We start from the raw sequence: 18,901 nt of genomic DNA on the forward strand, positions 1-18,901 counted from the left end.
GGCCGCGCCCCGCCCTCTGCCGCCACCTGCGCGTCCCCTCCGGGCTCCCCAGCTCAGGGGCTGTGTGGCTCTCGGTGCCGCAGCGGCGGTGTCACTGCGTCCGCCAATTGGCAGACTCGGCGTTTGGCTCCCGGGGGCGCGGGACGAGCCGCGCGGCCGGATCTGGCGAGCGGAGGGTGATACGGCGCGCGTCCCTCCCTGCCGCGCGTCCCTCCCAGCCGCCCTCCCCCGCGGCGTTTTCGGAGGGGTAGAGAACTGCTGTGACTTTTGAGGTCCGACTCCTTCCGGCCAGCCTCGCGACGCGCCAGCTCCGAGACAGGCCGGTGCGCCCTGCAGGCCCCGAAGGCTCTTGGCGCGGTTTGGGGGCTTGGAACGTGTCCGGGAGCCGGCGGCGCTGAGCGCGCTGGTGAGTTTGCCGGCGAGGTGGGGTAGACCCCGCGCGGGGGGCGGAGAGGACGTCGCGCTCGGCCCCGCGCCCGCCCCCTAGTGTTGCCCCCACTTTGAGAGTAATTGAGACTTGAGCGTGACTGCGGAGCCTCGAGGATGCGGGCGCCCCGCGCGAGCTTCCCCTCTGCCCGGCGCGATGGAGCGGGTCGGTGAGCGGAACAAAGGCGCCAGCCCGGGGGAGCGGGTCCTCTGCTGAAGAGCGCGGGTGGCGCGCCGCGACGGCCGCCTGCGGGCGAGGGTGGAGGCTGTGCGGCCCCAGGCGCGGCGCGCTCCGCGGTGGGCGGGCGGCGATCCCTGAGCCGGGCACCTGCACGCCGCTCCCTCTGCGCCTCTCGGGCGGCCCCGCCTGCCCGCCCCGGAGTCCGCGGCGCCGGCAGCTGGAGGTCCAGAGGCGAACCCCTTGCTGGTGCAGAAGAGAGACCCCGAAGTCCCTGGCCTTTCCCCGAGACGCCTGGAAGGGGCTGTGCGCCGTGGACTGAGTAGGCGTCTCGGGGAGCACTTCTGCAGAGCGGGGTCTTCCGTGTGAGCGATTCCGCGCTCCCCACGACCGTTTCGTCCTCCCAGCTGTCTCCGCCGCCCGAGCATCCCTGAGGTGGAGCGGGCAGGGGCTTGGATCCCTGCGGGCCGTCTGGTGTGTGTGGCTTGCACGGCCCCTGGCTGCCCCGCGCCTCGCCGGAGCCCCAGGGGGCGCGGGTCCGGGGCGAGGGCCGGCTGGGCTGTTTGATGGCTTCACTGAGAAGAGTCAAAGTGCTGCTGGTGTTGAACTTGATCGCGGTAGCCGGCTTCGTGCTCTTCCTGGCCAAGTGCCGGCCCATCGCGGTGCGCAGCGGAGACGCCTTCCACGAGATCCGGCCGCGCGCCGAGGTGGCCAACCTCAGCGCGCACAGCGCCAGCCCCATCCAGGATGCGGTCCTGAAGCGCCTGTCGCTGCTGGAGGACATCGTGTACCGGCAGCTGAATGGTAAGGACGCAAGCCGGCGCCTCCGGGGCTCGGCGCGGCCGGGTCGGGCACAGGGTGAGCTCTGGGGTCCCTGCGCGCTGCGCGCTGTGCGCTGTGTCTGGGAGCCGGCACATCCTGGCTCCCGCGCTCTCCCTCTTACTCTTCCTGCCCCATCTCGGGCAGATGGCCGGGGCTGCTGGAAAGAACAACTTGCCTGATTCTTTTCCGTGCCCCACCTGCAAGTTTGGTTTTATCCTGGAAACCTGTCAGTACAGTTGGCTCCGGGTCCCCGCGTGCGGACTGGAAATCATTCCCTGGCGACTCCAGCCCAAGCGCAGAAACTAGTGTAGCGGCCAAATGGGACTGGAGGCACGCGGGCAGACGTGTAGGAGCAAATAGTTTTAGAGCCCAGCGTTTGGTGGGGGACCAGTAGGGAGCGGGGAGATTGGAGGGCTTAGATGTCTGCAGACAAAGGCAAGGCCCCAGGTCGTGGAGCTAATGCGCTTCGGTAGTATATCGGAGGAATATGCCATCTCTCTATGAGGCGAGCTGCTTAGCTAAGAATGAGGACTCCTCCCTTCCCGCCTCCTTTGTTTCTCCTTGGGGGTTGCGGAGGGGCGATTGTTAGAAGTTCAAGGTGGGCCTGGGAAGTTTCCAGAATGTAGCAAAGCGAGATGTGGCATCCCATTAGTGACAATTGCCAGAATCTGTGCCATCTAAACTGTTGTCCTTAGTACTTCAGGAGAAGAGGGAGACTTTTTATGTGCTCTCGTCACACATGGGCCAGGTCATTGGACACTTGCTGTCCCCAAAGTCGGAGTGAGTGTTACCTACCTGAGTACAGGCAGGTTTCCAGGACTCGTGGGGTTATCCAAGCAGATACATACTTAGGTACAGACTATGTCCACCCTTTCTGAGCTTCTAACTCATGTTCTCAAACGAACTGCAGATAATCACGCAGATCGTGATAATAATAACTGATGGAATTCTTCCTGTGTGCCAGATGCGTGCAAAGACATTACAAGTGCATTATCTCACTGTATGTTCACATCTGTCCAGCGAGGCTCCACCCATCCCCAGAGGGGAAATGAGAAAAAGAAGCGAGGCGAGGTTAACTAAGTTGCCTTGTGTTAAATAAGGTATAACTGCGCCCCAAACCGCTGTAATAGGAATAATAATAGAGTTTGGAGTCAGAACCCTGTGTCTGGTTGACCACAGAGCCTGTGCTCTTGACCCCATAGGCACAAACTTCTATCCATGGTTTCCACCTAAGTGAAAGGAGTATTAGGTTTGTTGAAAACAAAAATATGTGGAATTGCAAATACAGACGTATACCTTCTCACATTGGAGATCAGGCTCAGCTGTCTTCACCATGGTGGCAGGGGGCAGGGAGAAGGAGGATGGCAGATGGTTCTCTTCCTGCTCACCAGTGGTCCCTGCTGGGTACTCGGGGGAGGGATGGGATGGAGGGAGAGGGGAGGTCAGATCTCTGAGCAGGTGAAAGGACGCTGCGGTCTTCTCAGTGCCATTTGACAGGTATCCAGGGGATGCCTTGAACTTACAGGGTATGTGGCCTGGCTGTCAGGGTAGCCCACGAAAGTTATGCGGAAGCTCTTCTCTCAAGTGTCTGAAATATGGCACAGAATGCAATAAAAACCCATAGTTCATTTCTGGAGGAATCAGAAACTTACGGAGTGGCTTATAATTTGGGATAGATTCCTGCCGTAGACATACCCGTAGGAACTTCAAAGGATAACCTGGTTTCCCTCACTCATCAGGCTTTTCTGAGGGACACAGGTTATTTTAGTATCAGTTTCTTTGTTTTATGTTTTCCTTTCTTTCTTTTTTTTTTTTGTGAGACAGAGTTTTATTGCTCTGTCACTTGGGCTGGAGTGCAGTGGTGCAGTCACAGCTCACTGCAGCTTCGAACTCCTGGGCTCAAGTCATCCTCCGGTCTCAGCCTCCCAAGTAGCTGGGTCTACAGATGTGCATCACCACACCCTGCTAATTTTTTAATTTTTTGCAGAGACAGGGTCTTGCTAGATTGGCCAGGCTGGTCTCAAACTCTTGGCTTCAAGCAGTCCTCCCGCCTGGGCCTTCCAAAGTGTTGGGATGACAGGAGTGAGCCACCATGCCTGGCCCCAGCATTAGTTTCAATTAGGAGCACTAAATGTTATATAGCTGTACCCCAAACTTCCCTCATAGGAATAATAAAATTCTATAATAATAACTGATGGAATTCTTGCTGTGTGCCAGATGTGTGCAAAGACATTACAAGTGCATTATCTCACTGTATGTTCACATCTGTCCAGAGAGGCTCCACCCATCCCCAGATGAGAAATGAGAACACTAGGTGAAGGAAGGTTAGGAGGCTACTTTCTACATGCCACAGACTTACATGAACCCATTGAGCCTTTACAATGACCTGCGAGATGGGTGCTCTGACACCCGCGTGAACAACTGGCTCACAGTCACCCAGCTAGTGAGTGTCAGAGCTGGGAATTGAACCTGGAATGTCAGGCTCCAGAATGGAGGTTCTTAGCTCCTGCAACAGTGTCTGGATCTTCAGCATGTGCATCACGCTGGCATCTGGCTTCCTTCTCTGTGGCCTTCTGCCCTGTAAACAGTTCCTGGGCTGGTGGAGTCAGGTGCTGTGGGGCGGGAAGGCTGAGTTTTCCTGACTTGCAAGTTGGCAGCAAGGCCGAGTTGAGAGCTTTTCCTGGGCAAGCTAAGAATGCAAGCTGCGACTAGTCAGATGTCATCGGCCTGACTGCCTAGTGTCATTTGCAGTGACATGAAGCCTGCAGGAAAAGAGCAGGGAAAAATTGTGAAATATAGGGGACTCTGCCTATCTCCACCTGGCCCCTCAAGCACCTTCATCCTCTGCCGGTGCTTGTTTTTGGTAATGCGTGTCCCATCTGTTGATGCTCTCCACCCGCTGCAGTGGGAGGCTGCGGCGAGAAGGCAAAGGGCTCCTAGTGCCTGGGGAGACACGTGTTCTCTTGCTTTGCAGCCGGTCTTCATTCATTGCTCCCGAGGGTGGAGAAGGAAACCTTGACCTTAATGTTCTTTATTCCCTTGGAATTAATGGAGAGGCTGCTAGAGCTGGTGCACTGTGCATGTAAGAGGGCCAAGGCCACTTGGTACGGAGTGGGAACCTGGCATTTTAAAGGTTGTTCAAGTTTCTTAAATCTTTCCCGTGGACTCCTGTGAAATCCAAGCAGGTGGGACCTCCTCCTGGCTGCTGCTGCTTTTTGCTTTTGCTTTTTTTTTTTTTTTTTTGAGATGGAGTCTTGCTCTGTCGCCGGGCTGGAGTGCAATGGTGAGATCTCCGCTCACTGCAATCTCCGCCTCCTGGGTTCAAGCGACTTTCCTGCCTCAGCTCCCAAGTAGCTGGGACTACAGGCGCCCACCACCACGCCTGGCTAATTTTTGTATTTTTAGTAGAGACGGGGTTTCACCATGTTGGCTAGACTGCTCTTGAGCTCCTGACCTCAAGTGATCCGCCCGCCTCGGCCTCCCAAAGTGCTGAGATAACAGGCGTGAGCCTCTGTGCCCTGCCTATAGGCTTCTTTTTTTTTTTTTTTTTTTTTTTTTGAGACAGAGTCTCACTCTGTTACTCAGGCCGGAGTGCAGTGATGCAATCATAGCTCATTGCAACCTCTACTTCCTGGGCTCAAGTGATCCTCCCACCTCAGGCTCCCTAGTAACAGGAACTACAAGTATGTGCTACCATGTCTAACAAATTTTTTGTAGAGATGGGGTTCTGCCAAGTTGCCAGGGCTGGTTTCAAACTCCTGGGTTCAAGTGATCCCCACCCCACTCCATTTCATCCCCCTCCCCACCCCCGGTCTTGGCCTCCCAAAGTGCTGGGGTTAGAGGTGTGAGCCACAGCGCCTTGACCATAGGCCTTTTAAGGGCTGGTGGAACCATATTTTTGACTTTTAATACCACCTCCATCCCTCATCACACCACAGCCCCTTGCACTTAATGGGGCACTTAAGGTTTATTGGTTGATCAAGTTGTTGGGAACTAGTTTGAGGAGGTAAGTGATGGCCAGATAGGAAATAACCTCAAGGCTGTAAAGGCTGGGTTGGGTTGGATGGATGTGGAGAGGAGTGGGGCCTGGGAGGACTCAGCTAGAGAGACTGAGTGTGAGGAAGCCTTCTTGCTTGCGCCATCTTGTGGCTCCTCTAGTCTTCACCTTCCTGACTGAAGAGAACGAGATCCTTTGAGGCCCTCAGACGAAGGCCCTCGGAAGTGAGCCAGGTTAGGAATCGGCAAGTTTCAGCGTGTTTTCGTTAAATGTATGATTTCATAACGTGAATATGGCTTTATAGTTAACCCTTGAACAATGCAGAGGTTAGCAACGCCAACCCTTGCACAGTCAAAAATCCAAGTATAATTTTTGACTCCCCCAGAACTTAGCTATTAATAGCCTACTCTTGACCAGAAGGTTAACTGGTAACCTAAGCAGTTGATTAACACTTATTTTCTACGTTGTGTGTATTATACACTGTATTCTTATAAAAAGTAAGCTAAAGAGAAGGAAATATTAAGAAAATTGTACAGGCTGGGCGCATTGGCTCATGCCTGTAAAATCCCTGTACTATGGGAAGCTGAGGTGAGAAGATCAGTTGAGGCCAGGAATTTGAGACCAACCTAGGCAACATAGCAAGATCTCATCTTTACAAAAATCAGCCGGGCATGGTGGTGCACACCTGTGGTCCCAGCTCTTCAGGAAGCTGAGATGGGAGGATGTTTTGAGCCTAGGAGTTCGAGGCTACAGTGAGCTATGATTGTACCACTGCTCTCCAGCCTTCTGGCTCAAAAGAAAAAGAAAAGAAAATCATGTGGAAAGAAAATATATTTACTATTAATTTGAGTAGAAGTGGATTATATTGTAAAGGTCTTCATCCTGGTCGTCTTCACATTGAGTAGGCTGAGGAGGAGGAGGAAGGGTTGGTCTTGCTGTCTCAGGGGTGGCAGAGGAAGAAAAAAAGTCTATGTACAGGTGGACCCGTGCAGTTCAGACCCTTGTTCAAGGGTCAACTACATATTCTTTTTTGTAGAATACAATTAATTCATGTTTATTGTAAAAAATTTGGAAAATCTAAACCAGTTATATAGGAAACAATACCGTGTTTAAAAAATTTTTAAACGATGGCCTGTTGGCTTTGTACCAGCATTAAGAAAGTGGATCTAGTGACCGGGCACAGTGGCTCACACCTGTAATCCCAGCACTTTGGGAGGCCGAGGTGGGTGGATCACTTGAGGCCAGGAGGTCCAGACCAGTCTGGCCAGCATGGCGAAACCCTGTCTCTAAAAAAAATACAAAAATTAGCAGGGTGCGGTGGCTCGTGCCTGTAATCCCAGCTACTCTGGAAGCTGAGGCAGGAGAATGGCTTGAACTTGGGAGGCGGAGGTTGCGGTGAGCTGAGATTGCACCACCACACTCCAGCCTGGGTGACAGAGCAAGATTCGGTCTCAAATAAATAAATAGAATAGCATAAAATAAAATAAAAAAGAAAGTGAACCTAGGACAGATGAATTTCTTGTTAGAATTCTTCTGTACATGATTTTTGGCTTTCTATCATGTTTCTGTCACCTTCTGAGGAAGTTACTTATTCCTCTCATTTTAGAGGTGAGAAAGGTGAGAAACAGAGATACTATGTGACTTCTCCAGCGTAACACAGGGAAGGGCAGAGCCAGGTTCAGGAATACCAGGGTACTTCCTCCCAGGAGTCCAGCACTTTCCTAATGAGTAAGGGGAAAGGGATGGAGGGGTCTGGAATTTCACTTGCCCCTCGCAGGCTCCAAGCCTTAGAGACACCCCCTCCCCTCCTCAGAGTCCCCACGCAGGGTGCACATCAGAGCTGTATCCCTGTGAGCCCAGGGCAACTCTGTCATAAGAAGAAATGCAATTGATTCAACTTAGGTACCGAATTTAGATTTCAGAAGGATATTGAATAGAAGTGGAGTTGCTTAAAGAAATTGAAAATCTTTGTAGAAATGGAGAGAAGTCAAAATTACCTCTTACATTCCTGCCCCCAAGCCACTCAGGCACTTGAAGTTGGAGTCTGAGCGATAGGAAACCAAAACTCTCCCATATAGCCCCAGCACACCACAACCCACCCAACCGAACTCCCTAGGCAAGGAAAGTGAGTTGGCACAGAGAGACAGAGGGTCAGGTCTCCAAGGTGGAGTCAGAAAGAGAGGGATGGTGGCCGGACACGGTGGCTCATGCCTGTAATCCCAGCACTTCGGGAGGCCGAGGCGGGCAGATCACTTGAGGTCAGGAGTTCCAGACCAGCCTGGCCAAGGTGGTGAAACCCGTCTCTACTAAAAATACAAAAATTAGCTAGGCTTGGTGGCGGGCATCTGTAATCCCAGCTACTCAAGAGGTTGAGGCAAGAGCATCGCTTGAACCCGGGAGGCAGAGGCTGCAGTGAGCAGGGATCATGCCACTGCACTCCAACCTGGGCGACAGAGCGAGACTCTGTCTCAAAAATAAACAGACAAGCAAACACCAAAACCAAAAACAAAAAGAGAGGGATGGCGTTTGGAAAGCATCTCTGTTCATCAATGCCAGAGGTGGTCTGGTGTTATATTTCTTCTTTCTTGCAGCCCACAGATGCTGGATGGTACCACCATTTCCTGCAGGAAGGAGTGAAGGGAGGGAGAGGGCACATGTGTATATTAAAATCAGTCGCTGCAGGGAACATGAAAAGGAAACCAGGGCAGTTCAAGCCTTCATTTGCTGCACACAGACATTCCACAGGGATTGAGGAGAGGTGCAGGCCCTGGGTTGTGGAAGTCTCGGTCCCAGAACCAGGGCTTGGGTGCTAGAGGGACACCTACTCCCTTTACCTCTGAGGACTCACGGTGTCTGGTTGCAGCTGGCCCCTCCTGAAGAAACAGGGAGTCTTGTTTCTGGACAGCCCTCAGATACGGCCACATCTGTGTTGGCAGGTGAGTGTGACTGGCACCCTGCCAGTGGGGGCAGCTGCCGCCTGCCCAGCCCAGAGGTAGCAGAAGAGACAGCCAGTGTCATTCTTGCTGAAGAAACCCAACCCACCTGACCTTTGCTTGTTGCCAAATCTGGAGTGCCCTCTGGGGACAGGAAGAAAGCTCGGTAATTACTTAGAGCTAAGAGTGACCACAGGAAGACGGAACATGAGCACACCCAAGCCCAAGGCCAGTGAAGAAACAACCTAAGATTAGATGACCTGGGAGTCTTTAAGAATATATTAGAAGAACCAGGCGCGGTGGCTTATGCCTGTAATCCTAGCACTTTGGGAGGCTGAGGCAGAAGGATGGCTTGAGACCAGGAGTTTAAGACTAGCTTGGGCAACATAGCAAGACCTTGTCTCTGCAAAAAGTAAAAAATTAGCCAGACATTGTGGTGCATGCCAATGGTCGCAGCTACTCAAGAGGCCGAGGTGGGAGGAACGCTTGAACCTAGGAGTTCGAGGCTGCAGGGAGCCATGATTGCACCACTGCACTCATCCATCCTGGGTGACAGAGCAAGACCCAAACTCTTAACAAAAGCCCTCAAAACCAGTGTATTAAAAGGACACTCAGGGCCAGGTGCGGTGACTCACACCTGTAATCCCAGCACTTTGGGAGGCTGAGGCAGGTGGATCACGAGGTCAGGAGTTAGAGACCAGCCTGGCCAACATGGCGAAACCCTGTCTCTACTAAAAATAGAAAAATTAGCCAGGCGTGGTGGCGGGCGTCTGTAATCCCAGCTACTCGGGAGGCTGAGGCAGGAGAATCGCTTGAGCCTGGGAGGCGGAGGTTGCAGTGAGCAGAGCAAGACTCTGTCTCAAAAAAAAAAAAAAAAAAAAGACAGACTGAGTTTGATTTCCACTGTCGCTTATTACCTCTGTGACCTTGGGCAAGTCCCTTCACTTTTTAAGTGTAAAATGGGACTGTCATATGTCAGAATGAATTGAAATTCAAAATGTATAGCATAAGTATGAAACCCAACACACAGCAGTTGTGAGAATACAAAGTACTTACGGGAAGGGCCATGCGTGCTGCTTCCCATCATATTCCCGAGACACTTAGAGCTGCCCTCGGCCATGGTAGGTACTCAGGAGATGTTCTTTTTCTTTCTTTGTTTCTTTCTTTCTTTCCTTTGTTTTGAAACAGAGTCTCACTCTGTCACCCAGGCTGGAGTGTAGTGGGAAGATCTCGGCTTACTGTAAACTCTGCCTCCCAGGTTCAGGTGATCCTCCTGCCTCAGCCTCCCTGGTAGCTGGGATTATAGGCATGCACCACCACATCTGGCTATTTGTGTGTGTGTATGTGTGTGTATTTTTAGTAGAGACAGGGTTTCACCATATTGGCCAGCCTGGTCTTGAACTCTTGACCTCAAGTGATCCTCCTGCCTCAGTCTCCCAAAGTGCTGGGATTACAGGCATGAGCCACCACATTTGGCTGTGTGTGTGTGTGTGTGTGTGTGTGTGTGTGTGTTTAGTAGAGATGGAGTTTCACCATGTTGGCCAGCCCTGTCTTGAACTCCTAATCTCAAGTTATCCTCCTGCCTCAGCCGTCCAAAGTGCTGGGATTACACGCATGAGCCACCGTGCGGGGCCCTCAGGAGATATTTCTTGAATGGATGCATGGACAGCTAGAGATGCTTCATAGCACAGTGTGGTCATTGTTTTTTGCTATGTGAATCTCAAACGAGGTGAGAGGAGGTCCTTTTCCTTGTAACCTTCTTGGACTCTTTGGACTACTTTTGGATCCTTCTCTCTTCCATGTGTTTATCTGAGCCAAACTCCATTTCCTTCTTCCTTCTCCTCGCATCCCCTTACTTATAATGATGGTGCCTTTGGCTGGTGGCTTTTGATGCCTAGGAGAAGAAATGGCAGCCTGTCTCTGTCAAACCCAATTACAGAACACGACGGTCATTCATATCCATCAGTGAGCACTTTCTTGCTGGGAGGCGTAGGCTAGATTCTAAGAGTACAATGATGTGCAGAGATCGTGCTTACTTAGGCATTGTGGAATAGTGGAAAGATACCTTTGTGGCTTTACCAGGGATGTGCTATGTCCCTAAAGAATATTAGACTGACTGGGCACGGTGGCTCAGGCCTGTAATCTCAGCACTTTGGGAGGCCCGAAGCAGGTGGATCACTTCATCAGGAGTTCGAGACCAGTCTGGCCAACATGGTGAAACCCGTCTCTACTAAAATTACAAAAATTAGCCAGGCATGGTGGCGCATGCCTGTAATCCCAGCTACTTGGGAGGCTGAGACAGGAGAATCACTTGAACCTGGGAGACGGAGGTTGCTGTGAGTTGAGATCGCACCACTGCACTCCAGCCTGGGTGACAGATCGAGACTCCATCTCAAAAAAAAAAAAAAAAAAAAGAAAGAAAAGAATATTACACTGAGCACGGAAGTAGGGAGGCTTGAACTGGTGCACTGTAGGTGCTTAGCCAATGAGTGCTGAATTTAAGCAAGAACACTTAGAAATTTTCATGCATGCACAGTAGGTGCCAGGTAGAGAGTTCACCTTGTGGAAGGTGTGAAAGCAAATCAGAAGAAATGGATTCTCTTGGCCGGGTGCAATGGCTTACGCCTGTAATCCCAGCACTTTGGGAGGCCAAGGCGGATGGATCCCTTGAGGTCAGGAGTTCAAGACCAGCCTGGCCAACACAGCGAAACCCCATCTCTACTAAAAGTACGAAAATTAGCTGGGTGTGGTGGCACCTGTCATCCCAACTACTTGGGAGGCTGAGGCAGGAGAATCACTTGAACCCATGAGGCAGAGGTTGTAGTGAGATGAGATCCCACCACTGCACTCCAGAGCGAGATTCAATCTTAAAGAAAGAAAAGAAATGGATGCCTTTGAGAGGTGGTCAGAGCCAGAACTAGGAATCTGCAGAGTTCCTGGCAAGGGAACGGCATGGGCAGAAGAGTGTGTGGGGACATGTAAGTGAGGAGGTGTGGTGGGAGCTCCTTGGTGAAGGGGAGTTTGTTAGGAGGACTGGGTGGAGGCTGGACTGGGCCAGGTTTTGGATCCCAGGTTGGTTTGGACTTAATTGTGTAGGCTTGGGACGCCATTATGTGACCAGGTCACTATGTTGACTTAATGTGATGTCATGTTGCGGCTTAGTGCATCCAGGGATGTTGGGAGAGTGGGTTGGAAGGCAGCAGTAGGGCGGGGCGCAGTGGCTCATGTGGTGGCTCAGCCTCCCAACACTTTGGGAGAGTGAAGTGGGAGGATCACTTGAGCCTGGGAGTTCGAGGCCAGCCTGGGCAACATAGTGAGACTCCATCTCTATTTAAAAAAAAAAAAAAAGAATGCAGCAGTGGGTATAGAGAGCTGGTGTTGCTGGCATGGCTGGCCTTGCCATTCCTCTGAGTTGAGGACTCAACCAACCCTCAGAACCTCAGAGTGATTTCAGTTGCATGTCATTTGCTCCCTCTGTGACTCCGTGATCACATCCAGAACTAAGAGTCAACATCTGGGGCCGGGCGTGGTGACTCACGCCTGTAATCCCAGCACTGTGGGAGGCCGAGGCAGGTGGATCATGAGGTCAGGAGATCGAGACCATCCTGGCTAACACGGTGAAACCCCGTCTCTACTAAAAATGCAAAAAATTAGCCAGGCGTGGCGGCGGGCGCCTGTAGTCCCAGCTACTTGGGAGGCTGAGGCAGGAGAATGGCGTGAACCCGGGAGGCGGAGCTTGCAGTGAGCCGAGATCGTGCCACTGCACTCCAGCCTGGGTGACAGAGCGAGACTGTGTCTCAAAAAAAAAAAAAAGAGTCAACATCTGGAATTGCTGCATTTGGAAAATCTGAATCAGCTTTGGAGCTCTCTGACCTGAGCCCTCTCTTGGGCTCCCACTTCTCTTACACCTTGTTGAGGTCCAGCCACCAACCTTGACACTGTTTCTAGCTCCCTGTGCTCCTGTCCTTCCGTAATGGTGAGTCCATCAAAAATTCCCTTGTCAGCTCCTCGAGTATCCTCACCTCCTCGTCATCTGTGGCATCCACCAGCAACCCCTGATGGTGGATCAGCTTATTCCTGGGAAATTTCCCACCATGGTGGGCGTTGGTGCCATAGGATGCAAGCTCAGGTCTTACCCGGGCCCTCAGCATGTCCAGCACCTGATAATCATCATTATTATTGGTTGTTCACATCCATTAGTGAGCTCTTCCTTGCTGCAGGAGGAAGCTTAGATGCAAGAGTACAAGGAGTTACAGAGGTCACACCTATCTAGACATTGTCATCTAATTGGAAGGATACATGTGTAATTTTACCAGGAATATGCCAGGGCCCAAAAGTGTTACAGAACCAACAGGTTCATATGCCCACTGCTCAGCAACTGACCAATTACACCGAGACAGTAGGGTTTGTGGCAGAGAAAGAGTTTAATGATTACAGGGCACGGAGTGAGGAAATGGGAGGAGACCCTCAAATCCATCTCCCGAAGGAGTTCTGGGCTGGGGTTTTGTTTTGTTTTTGACAGAGTTGCTCTGTTGTGCAGGTTGGAGTGCAGTGGCATGATTTCGGCTCACTACAACCTCCGCCTCCTGGACTTAAGCAATTTCTCCTGTCACAGCCTCCCAAGTGGCTGGGACTACAGGTGCATGCCACCATGCCTGGCTAACTTTTTGTGTTTTTAGTAGAGACGGAGTTTCACCGTGTTAGCCAGGATGGTCTTGATCTCCTGACCTCGTGGTTTGCCCACCTCGGCCTCCCCAAATGCTGCAAGTACAGGTGTGAGCCACCACACCCAGTCTGGGCTGGGGCTTTTAAGGGGGTCATGGAGGACAAGGGGCTGTAGAATTGGGGTTATGGATTGGTCAGCGTAAGAGGAATGAAATTGTCAGGATGTGGAAACTGCATTCTTTGGTGAGTCAGCTTCTTGTAGGGTCAGGTCAGCTGATGTCCACAGATTCGTTGCTGTGTAAGACCTGAAAGAGAGTCTCAAAGGGAAAACTTAACACTTCATGTTTACCTTGTTATCCATGGAGCAGTTAAGGGGAACTATAATCTTGTTGCCAGGGTCGCAGCCTGGCAACAAAGCGAGACTCTATTGCTACAAAAGAACTAAGAACCTAGCTGGGCATGGTAGTGCACACCTGGAGTCCCAGCCACCCGGGAGGCTGAGGTGGGAGGATCTCTTTTGAGCCCAGGAGTTTGAGACTACAGTGAGCTATGATTGTGCCACTGCATTCCGGCCTGGGTGACAGTGAGATCCTGTTTCTGAAATTAATAATAAATACATAAAAAATAGGGTCTGTGTGATTCTAGGACAGTAGGTAGCAAAAACCATGAGCAAGCAGGTCAGAGAACAAGCTGACCTACTGATGAACGCTGAATTGGCTGCAAGCTTGGTTTATTTTCATTCCTCCCCACTCTTCTTCCCTGATTAATTTTATAAAGTTCATACGGGTTTCTTTATTTTTTTATTTGTATTTTTTGAGAAGAAGTCTCACTTTGTTGCCCAGGCTGGAGTGCAGTGGCATGATCTTGGCTCACTACAACCTCCACCTCCTGGGTTCAAGCGATTCTCCTGCCTCAGCCTCCTGAGTAGCTGGGATTACTGGCAGCCACCACCACACCCCACTAATTTTTATATTTTTAGTAGACACTGGTTGTCACCATCTTGGCCAGGCTGGTCTGGAACTCCTGACCTCAAGTGCTCCGTCAGCCTTGGCCTCCCAAAGTGCTGGGATTACAGGCGTGAGCCACCCCACAGGGCCCATACGGGTTTTTTTTTAAAGGAATATTTCTGTCCCTTTCCATTTTCCATACCTCCCTGAGCCAAAGAGGAGGTGAGCTGTGCTGGGCTGGAGGGACTCTTCAGGAGGCGGTGGAGAGGGGTGAATGGAGTGGCTCAGTCTCCTCTCAGCTCCCCAACCGCTGAGTGACTGCTGATCTCAAATGACACAGAGATTTGTTCCTCCCCAGGTGCCACCACTGCAGCCCACTTCTTACTGGGATTGTCACAGCTGTGACTGCTGCAACAACTGAGTCCGCTGGAATATGCTGAGGCCAATGCCGGTCCCGGGTCCTCTCACTCCTTCTGGATTCAGGGTTCATGTTGCAGGGGCAAGACCTGACTTCCTAGCAGCTCCTTAAGGGAAAAGAGATGGAATCCAAAAGTACAGGGAAGCCAACTCTCCATGGGTGGCTTTTGGCTGGAAGGATGCAGGAAGAGGGGAGCCACAAAGAAGCAGATAAATTATCTCCTGCTCAGCAGTGCAGTCTGGAGATGTGGTGCCCATGTGGCCCCTGGGAAGAAGTCCAGCGAGAGGAAGTGCTCACTGCATTTCCTCCCTTCTCTCTCCCTCCCTCCCTCCCCACCATCCTCCTCCCACAGCACTTAGAATAAATGCAGGACTCACGGGGGCTGAAAGACCTTCCTCTCCCCCAGTGATTGCTGCTCACGGGTCTGTAGACTGCTCTGACATGTGGATGACAATCGGCTGAGCCACTGATAGAGAAGTTTTCCCTTTTAATCATGTCCCTGTCATTGCTAACTGCAGAGTCTTAGCTTTGCCATGCATGAGTAATAAACCGCTGCTGTAATTACAGGCGGCCACGTCCAGACACCAACACGCGAGCGTGCTGGCAGTTAATGGGGAACAGGGTTTCAGAAGGACTTCTTCCATCCTAGCCTCGGACACAATGGCTAATTGTGTGATTAGCGTTTACTGAGGAATGTCCTGTAGTGACACACAGCTTGTTAGGTGCTGTACTTCCCTGGTGAAAGAGCATGAATTTGGGTTCGGGAGACCATGGTTGTAGGTTTACTCTATTTCTAGGGACCAAAGTTTATGCATCTATAAAATGAGACCGGCATGATTATAGGTTTCTTTAACCCTCCGATTATGAATAACATCTCTTTCTCTCATTGTATTTATGTATTATATATATATAATATTACATATTATATATAATTTATATATGTATATATAATATATATAAGTTCTGTCTTTCTAAAGAACCCTGATAATACAATGAGATATTATATATGTATATAACATATATACATTATATATACTATCTATTATATATTTTATTGCATTATATGTAATATGTATTATATTATTACATTATATAATATATAAGTATATATTATATGTATTTATATATTATATATAATATGTATAAGTATATAATATATAAATACATATATAATATGCACATATAATTATATATAATATATATGTATATTATATAATGCATATATAATAGATAACAATATATACATATGTTTATTATCTGTTGTATATTATATGTGATATATATAATATATATGAGTTTGTTAAGTATTAACTTACACAATCACAAGGTCCCACAATAGGTTTGTCTGCAACCTTGAGGAGCAAGGAGAGCCAGTCCAAGTCCCCAAACTGAAGAACTTGGAGTCCAGTGTTCGAGGGCAGGAAGCATCCAGCACTGGAGAAAGATGTAGGCTGGGAGGCTAGGCCAGTGTAACTTTTCGTGTTTTTCTGCCTGCTTTATATTCAGCTGGCAGCTGATTAGATGGTGCCCATCCAGATAAAGGGTGGGTCTGCCTTCCCCAGCCTACTGACTCAAATGTTGTTAACCTCTTTTGACAACACCCTCACAGACACACCCAGGATTAATATTTTGCATCCTTCAATCCAATCAGGTTGACACTCAGTATTAACCCTCACAGTCATCTTATTAAAATCTCAGGCATTCTCCAAGGACCATTTCTTTTTTCTTTTTTTTTTAGATGGAGTCTCACTCTGTCTGCACTCCAGGCTGGAGTGCAGTGGCATGATCTCAGCTCACCACAACCTCCCCCTCTCAGGTTCCAGCGATTCTCTTGCCTCAGCCTCCCTGGTAGCTGGGACTACAAGCGTGCACCATCACACCTGGCTAATTTTTTGTATTTTTAGTAGAGATGGGGTTTCACTATGTTGACTAGGCTAGTCTCAAACTCCTGACCTCATGCTCTGCCTGCCTTGGCCTCCCAAAGTGCTGGGATTACATGCGTGAGCCACCGCGCCAGGCCTCTCCAAGGACCATTTCAAAAGCCCTTCATTCCCTGTAACCTCCCCTGACCACCTTGTCAGAATTAAATGTCCTTTCTTCTCACCTCTTATGGTACTTTCAGTGGATCTTCTTTTAGCCCTCGTTCATCTCTGTGTTTCCCCGAAATGAATTGTTGACATGGCCAGCCCAATAGTTTCCAAGATAATGGGTTTCATTCATTTTTACAAAATCCCTCTCTGTGTCATTTAGGAATTAATTTGTCAGCAAGTAATTTGTTCTCATTTCACAAGTCCAGAGATAGTGGTAGCTAGCACTGGTTTGGCATCAGAGTGTCATGGCTCATGCCATTATATATCGTTTAGTCTTTTCCACATGCTTACAAGATGGCTGCCACAATTCCAGCCATTGCATCTTTGTACCAGCTAGGGATTCCTGTACTGGTGGCCACATCTGCTCTTATTGTTTACCCAGGAAAGAAGATCTTTTCCAGAAGTCTACGTGGTAGGCTCTCACATGTGAACCAGGACATAGTTCCATGACCAACTTTGCTTCAAGAGAATAGTTGCTTTCTAGAGAAAATAAGTATGGTGGTAGCAAAAGAGAAGGAGAGAGGGCACGGCATTTGCATTGTGAATCCACAGTGTCCACCATGCCCTCTCTACCGCTAATACATTCCATTGAATATTAAAACTTAGCAAGATTCTTGGCCAACTAGAAATTCAATTAACTAGAATACTGAAGGCTTCAGGCATTCATACATACATACATAATTGTATTTTGCCTGTTAAGACATTTTTACATCTCTGAAATTGGGAGTTACCTTATGATCAGTGACATGTCATCATTTAATTGGTAGCATATTTTTTCCCCCCCAGGGGTCCATAAAAATGGTGTGTCTTGCAGTTGAAGGCATCTTAAGATTTGATGAAATACAGTAGTATTATAGTATTTTTATGTGTATATGTATACCATAGTTAACCATATGCAACTATTTGATTTTGTTGTTTTGAGACAAGGTCTTGCTTTGTCTCCCAGGCTGGAGTGCAGTGGTACCATCGTAGCTCACTGCAGCCTTGAACTCCAGGGCTTAAGCATCCCAAGTAGTTGGAACTCCAGGTACATGCCAACAAGCCCTGCTGATTTTATAAACTATCTTTTTATGGAGACGGAGTCTTGCTGTGTTGCCCGGGCTGCTGTCAAACTCAGGGCTGAAGCGACCCTCCTGCCTCGGCCTCCTGAGTAGCTGGGACTGCAGGCGTGCACCACCACGCCTGGCTAATACACAGCCATTTCTTTTTTTTTTTTTTTTGAGACGGAGTTTTGCTGCACTCCAGGCTGGAGTGCAGTGGCGTGATTTCGGCTCACTGCAAGCTCCGCCTCCTGGGTTCACGCCATTCTCCTGCCTCAGCCTTCCAAGTAGCTGGGACTACAGGCACCCGCCACCATGCCCGGCTAATTTTTTGTATTTTTAGTAGAGATGGGGTTTCACCATGTTAGCCAGGATGGTCTCGATCTCCTGACCTCGTGATCCGCCCACCTCGGCCTCCCAAAGTGCTGGGGTTACAGGCGTGAGCCACCGTGCCCGGCCACACACAGCCATTTCTATTGAACGTCAACCACATATCAAGTGTTTTACGTTAACTTAATTCGACATCAGACCTATTTATACTATTACATCTGTTTTACATGTGAGGAAGATGAAACTAAGGGAAATAAATTGTCCAGAGACACCTACCAGCTGCTCCATTCTGCGTCTCCTTTGCAAAGTTGGTGCTCACTACCTCCTGGGTGTGGGATTGAGTCTTGCTCGGTTGGTGGTTGGGTCCAGGACTGCAGTGGGGGAAAATGTGTGCTGGGGTGAGCACAAGGATGCTGGCAACCAGGGTCAGGATGGTTGCAGGGAACCCTCCTTCACCCAGGTTAGCAGTCACTCGTGTGTAAAGTTGTAAAGCTGTTAATTCCAGGACTCTAAATTATGCTGTGCGAGCTTTAAATCCAGCCCATAATTAGAACAAAATGTGAGAAAAGTGAAATTGATATTAAGTTAATTAAAAGGCTTTGCTTCTATTTGCAAGGAAATTAGCACAACAAAACAGGAGTGCTGACAAGTGCACATTGTTAATTTCTTCTTCATTTGGGCGACTCTCAGCAAGCCTCTGGCAAGTTTTGTTCTTTGACTTCTGCCCTGTGTCCTCCCTATGATTGCACATCCATTGTGTTGATATCATGGTGGCTTTAATTGGGCAAGATGTAGTGGAAATGACTTGGAACAGTCACTTTTGAATGGATGTTAAGCCTTGCATAGGAGCTTCACCTTCCAGCTGAGGTCGCAGGCCCTGGAAGTGTGTTGGGGGCTGGAGGAGGGGCTTTCAGAGGTTTTGTGTCATTGCCTAGGCACATGCTTCTGGGAAGCTGATACAAATGGCTGATGCAGTTGTCTTGCGTCGAGAATGTAACTCCTTTGATTCCAGGGCACCCTTCTCGTTCCTGTTCACCATCCTGATCTGTGCCACA

At 49.8% G+C, this 18,901-nt stretch overlaps 1 protein-coding gene across 1 annotated transcript in view; it reads left to right on the forward strand.

Annotated features, from left to right (window-relative positions):
• The first annotated feature begins 512 nt into the window (after nucleotides 1-512).
• The window catches only part of GALNT17 (polypeptide N-acetylgalactosaminyltransferase 17), a 619,422-nt gene continuing 601,033 nt past the window's right edge, over nucleotides 513-18,901 (forward strand). The window contains exon 1 of the mRNA XM_033193345.1: nucleotides 513-1,408. Coding sequence (XP_033049236.1) covers nucleotides 1,171-1,408 — 238 coding nt within the window. The 5' untranslated portion in view covers nucleotides 513-1,170. The remainder of the gene's footprint in view (nucleotides 1,409-18,901) is intronic.

This window comes from Trachypithecus francoisi, unplaced genomic scaffold (assembly GCF_009764315.1).
Source record: "Trachypithecus francoisi isolate TF-2019V2 unplaced genomic scaffold, Tfra_2.0 Lachesis_group4, whole genome shotgun sequence".
In the NCBI taxonomy this organism is placed as follows: Eukaryota; Metazoa; Chordata; class Mammalia; order Primates; family Cercopithecidae; genus Trachypithecus; species Trachypithecus francoisi.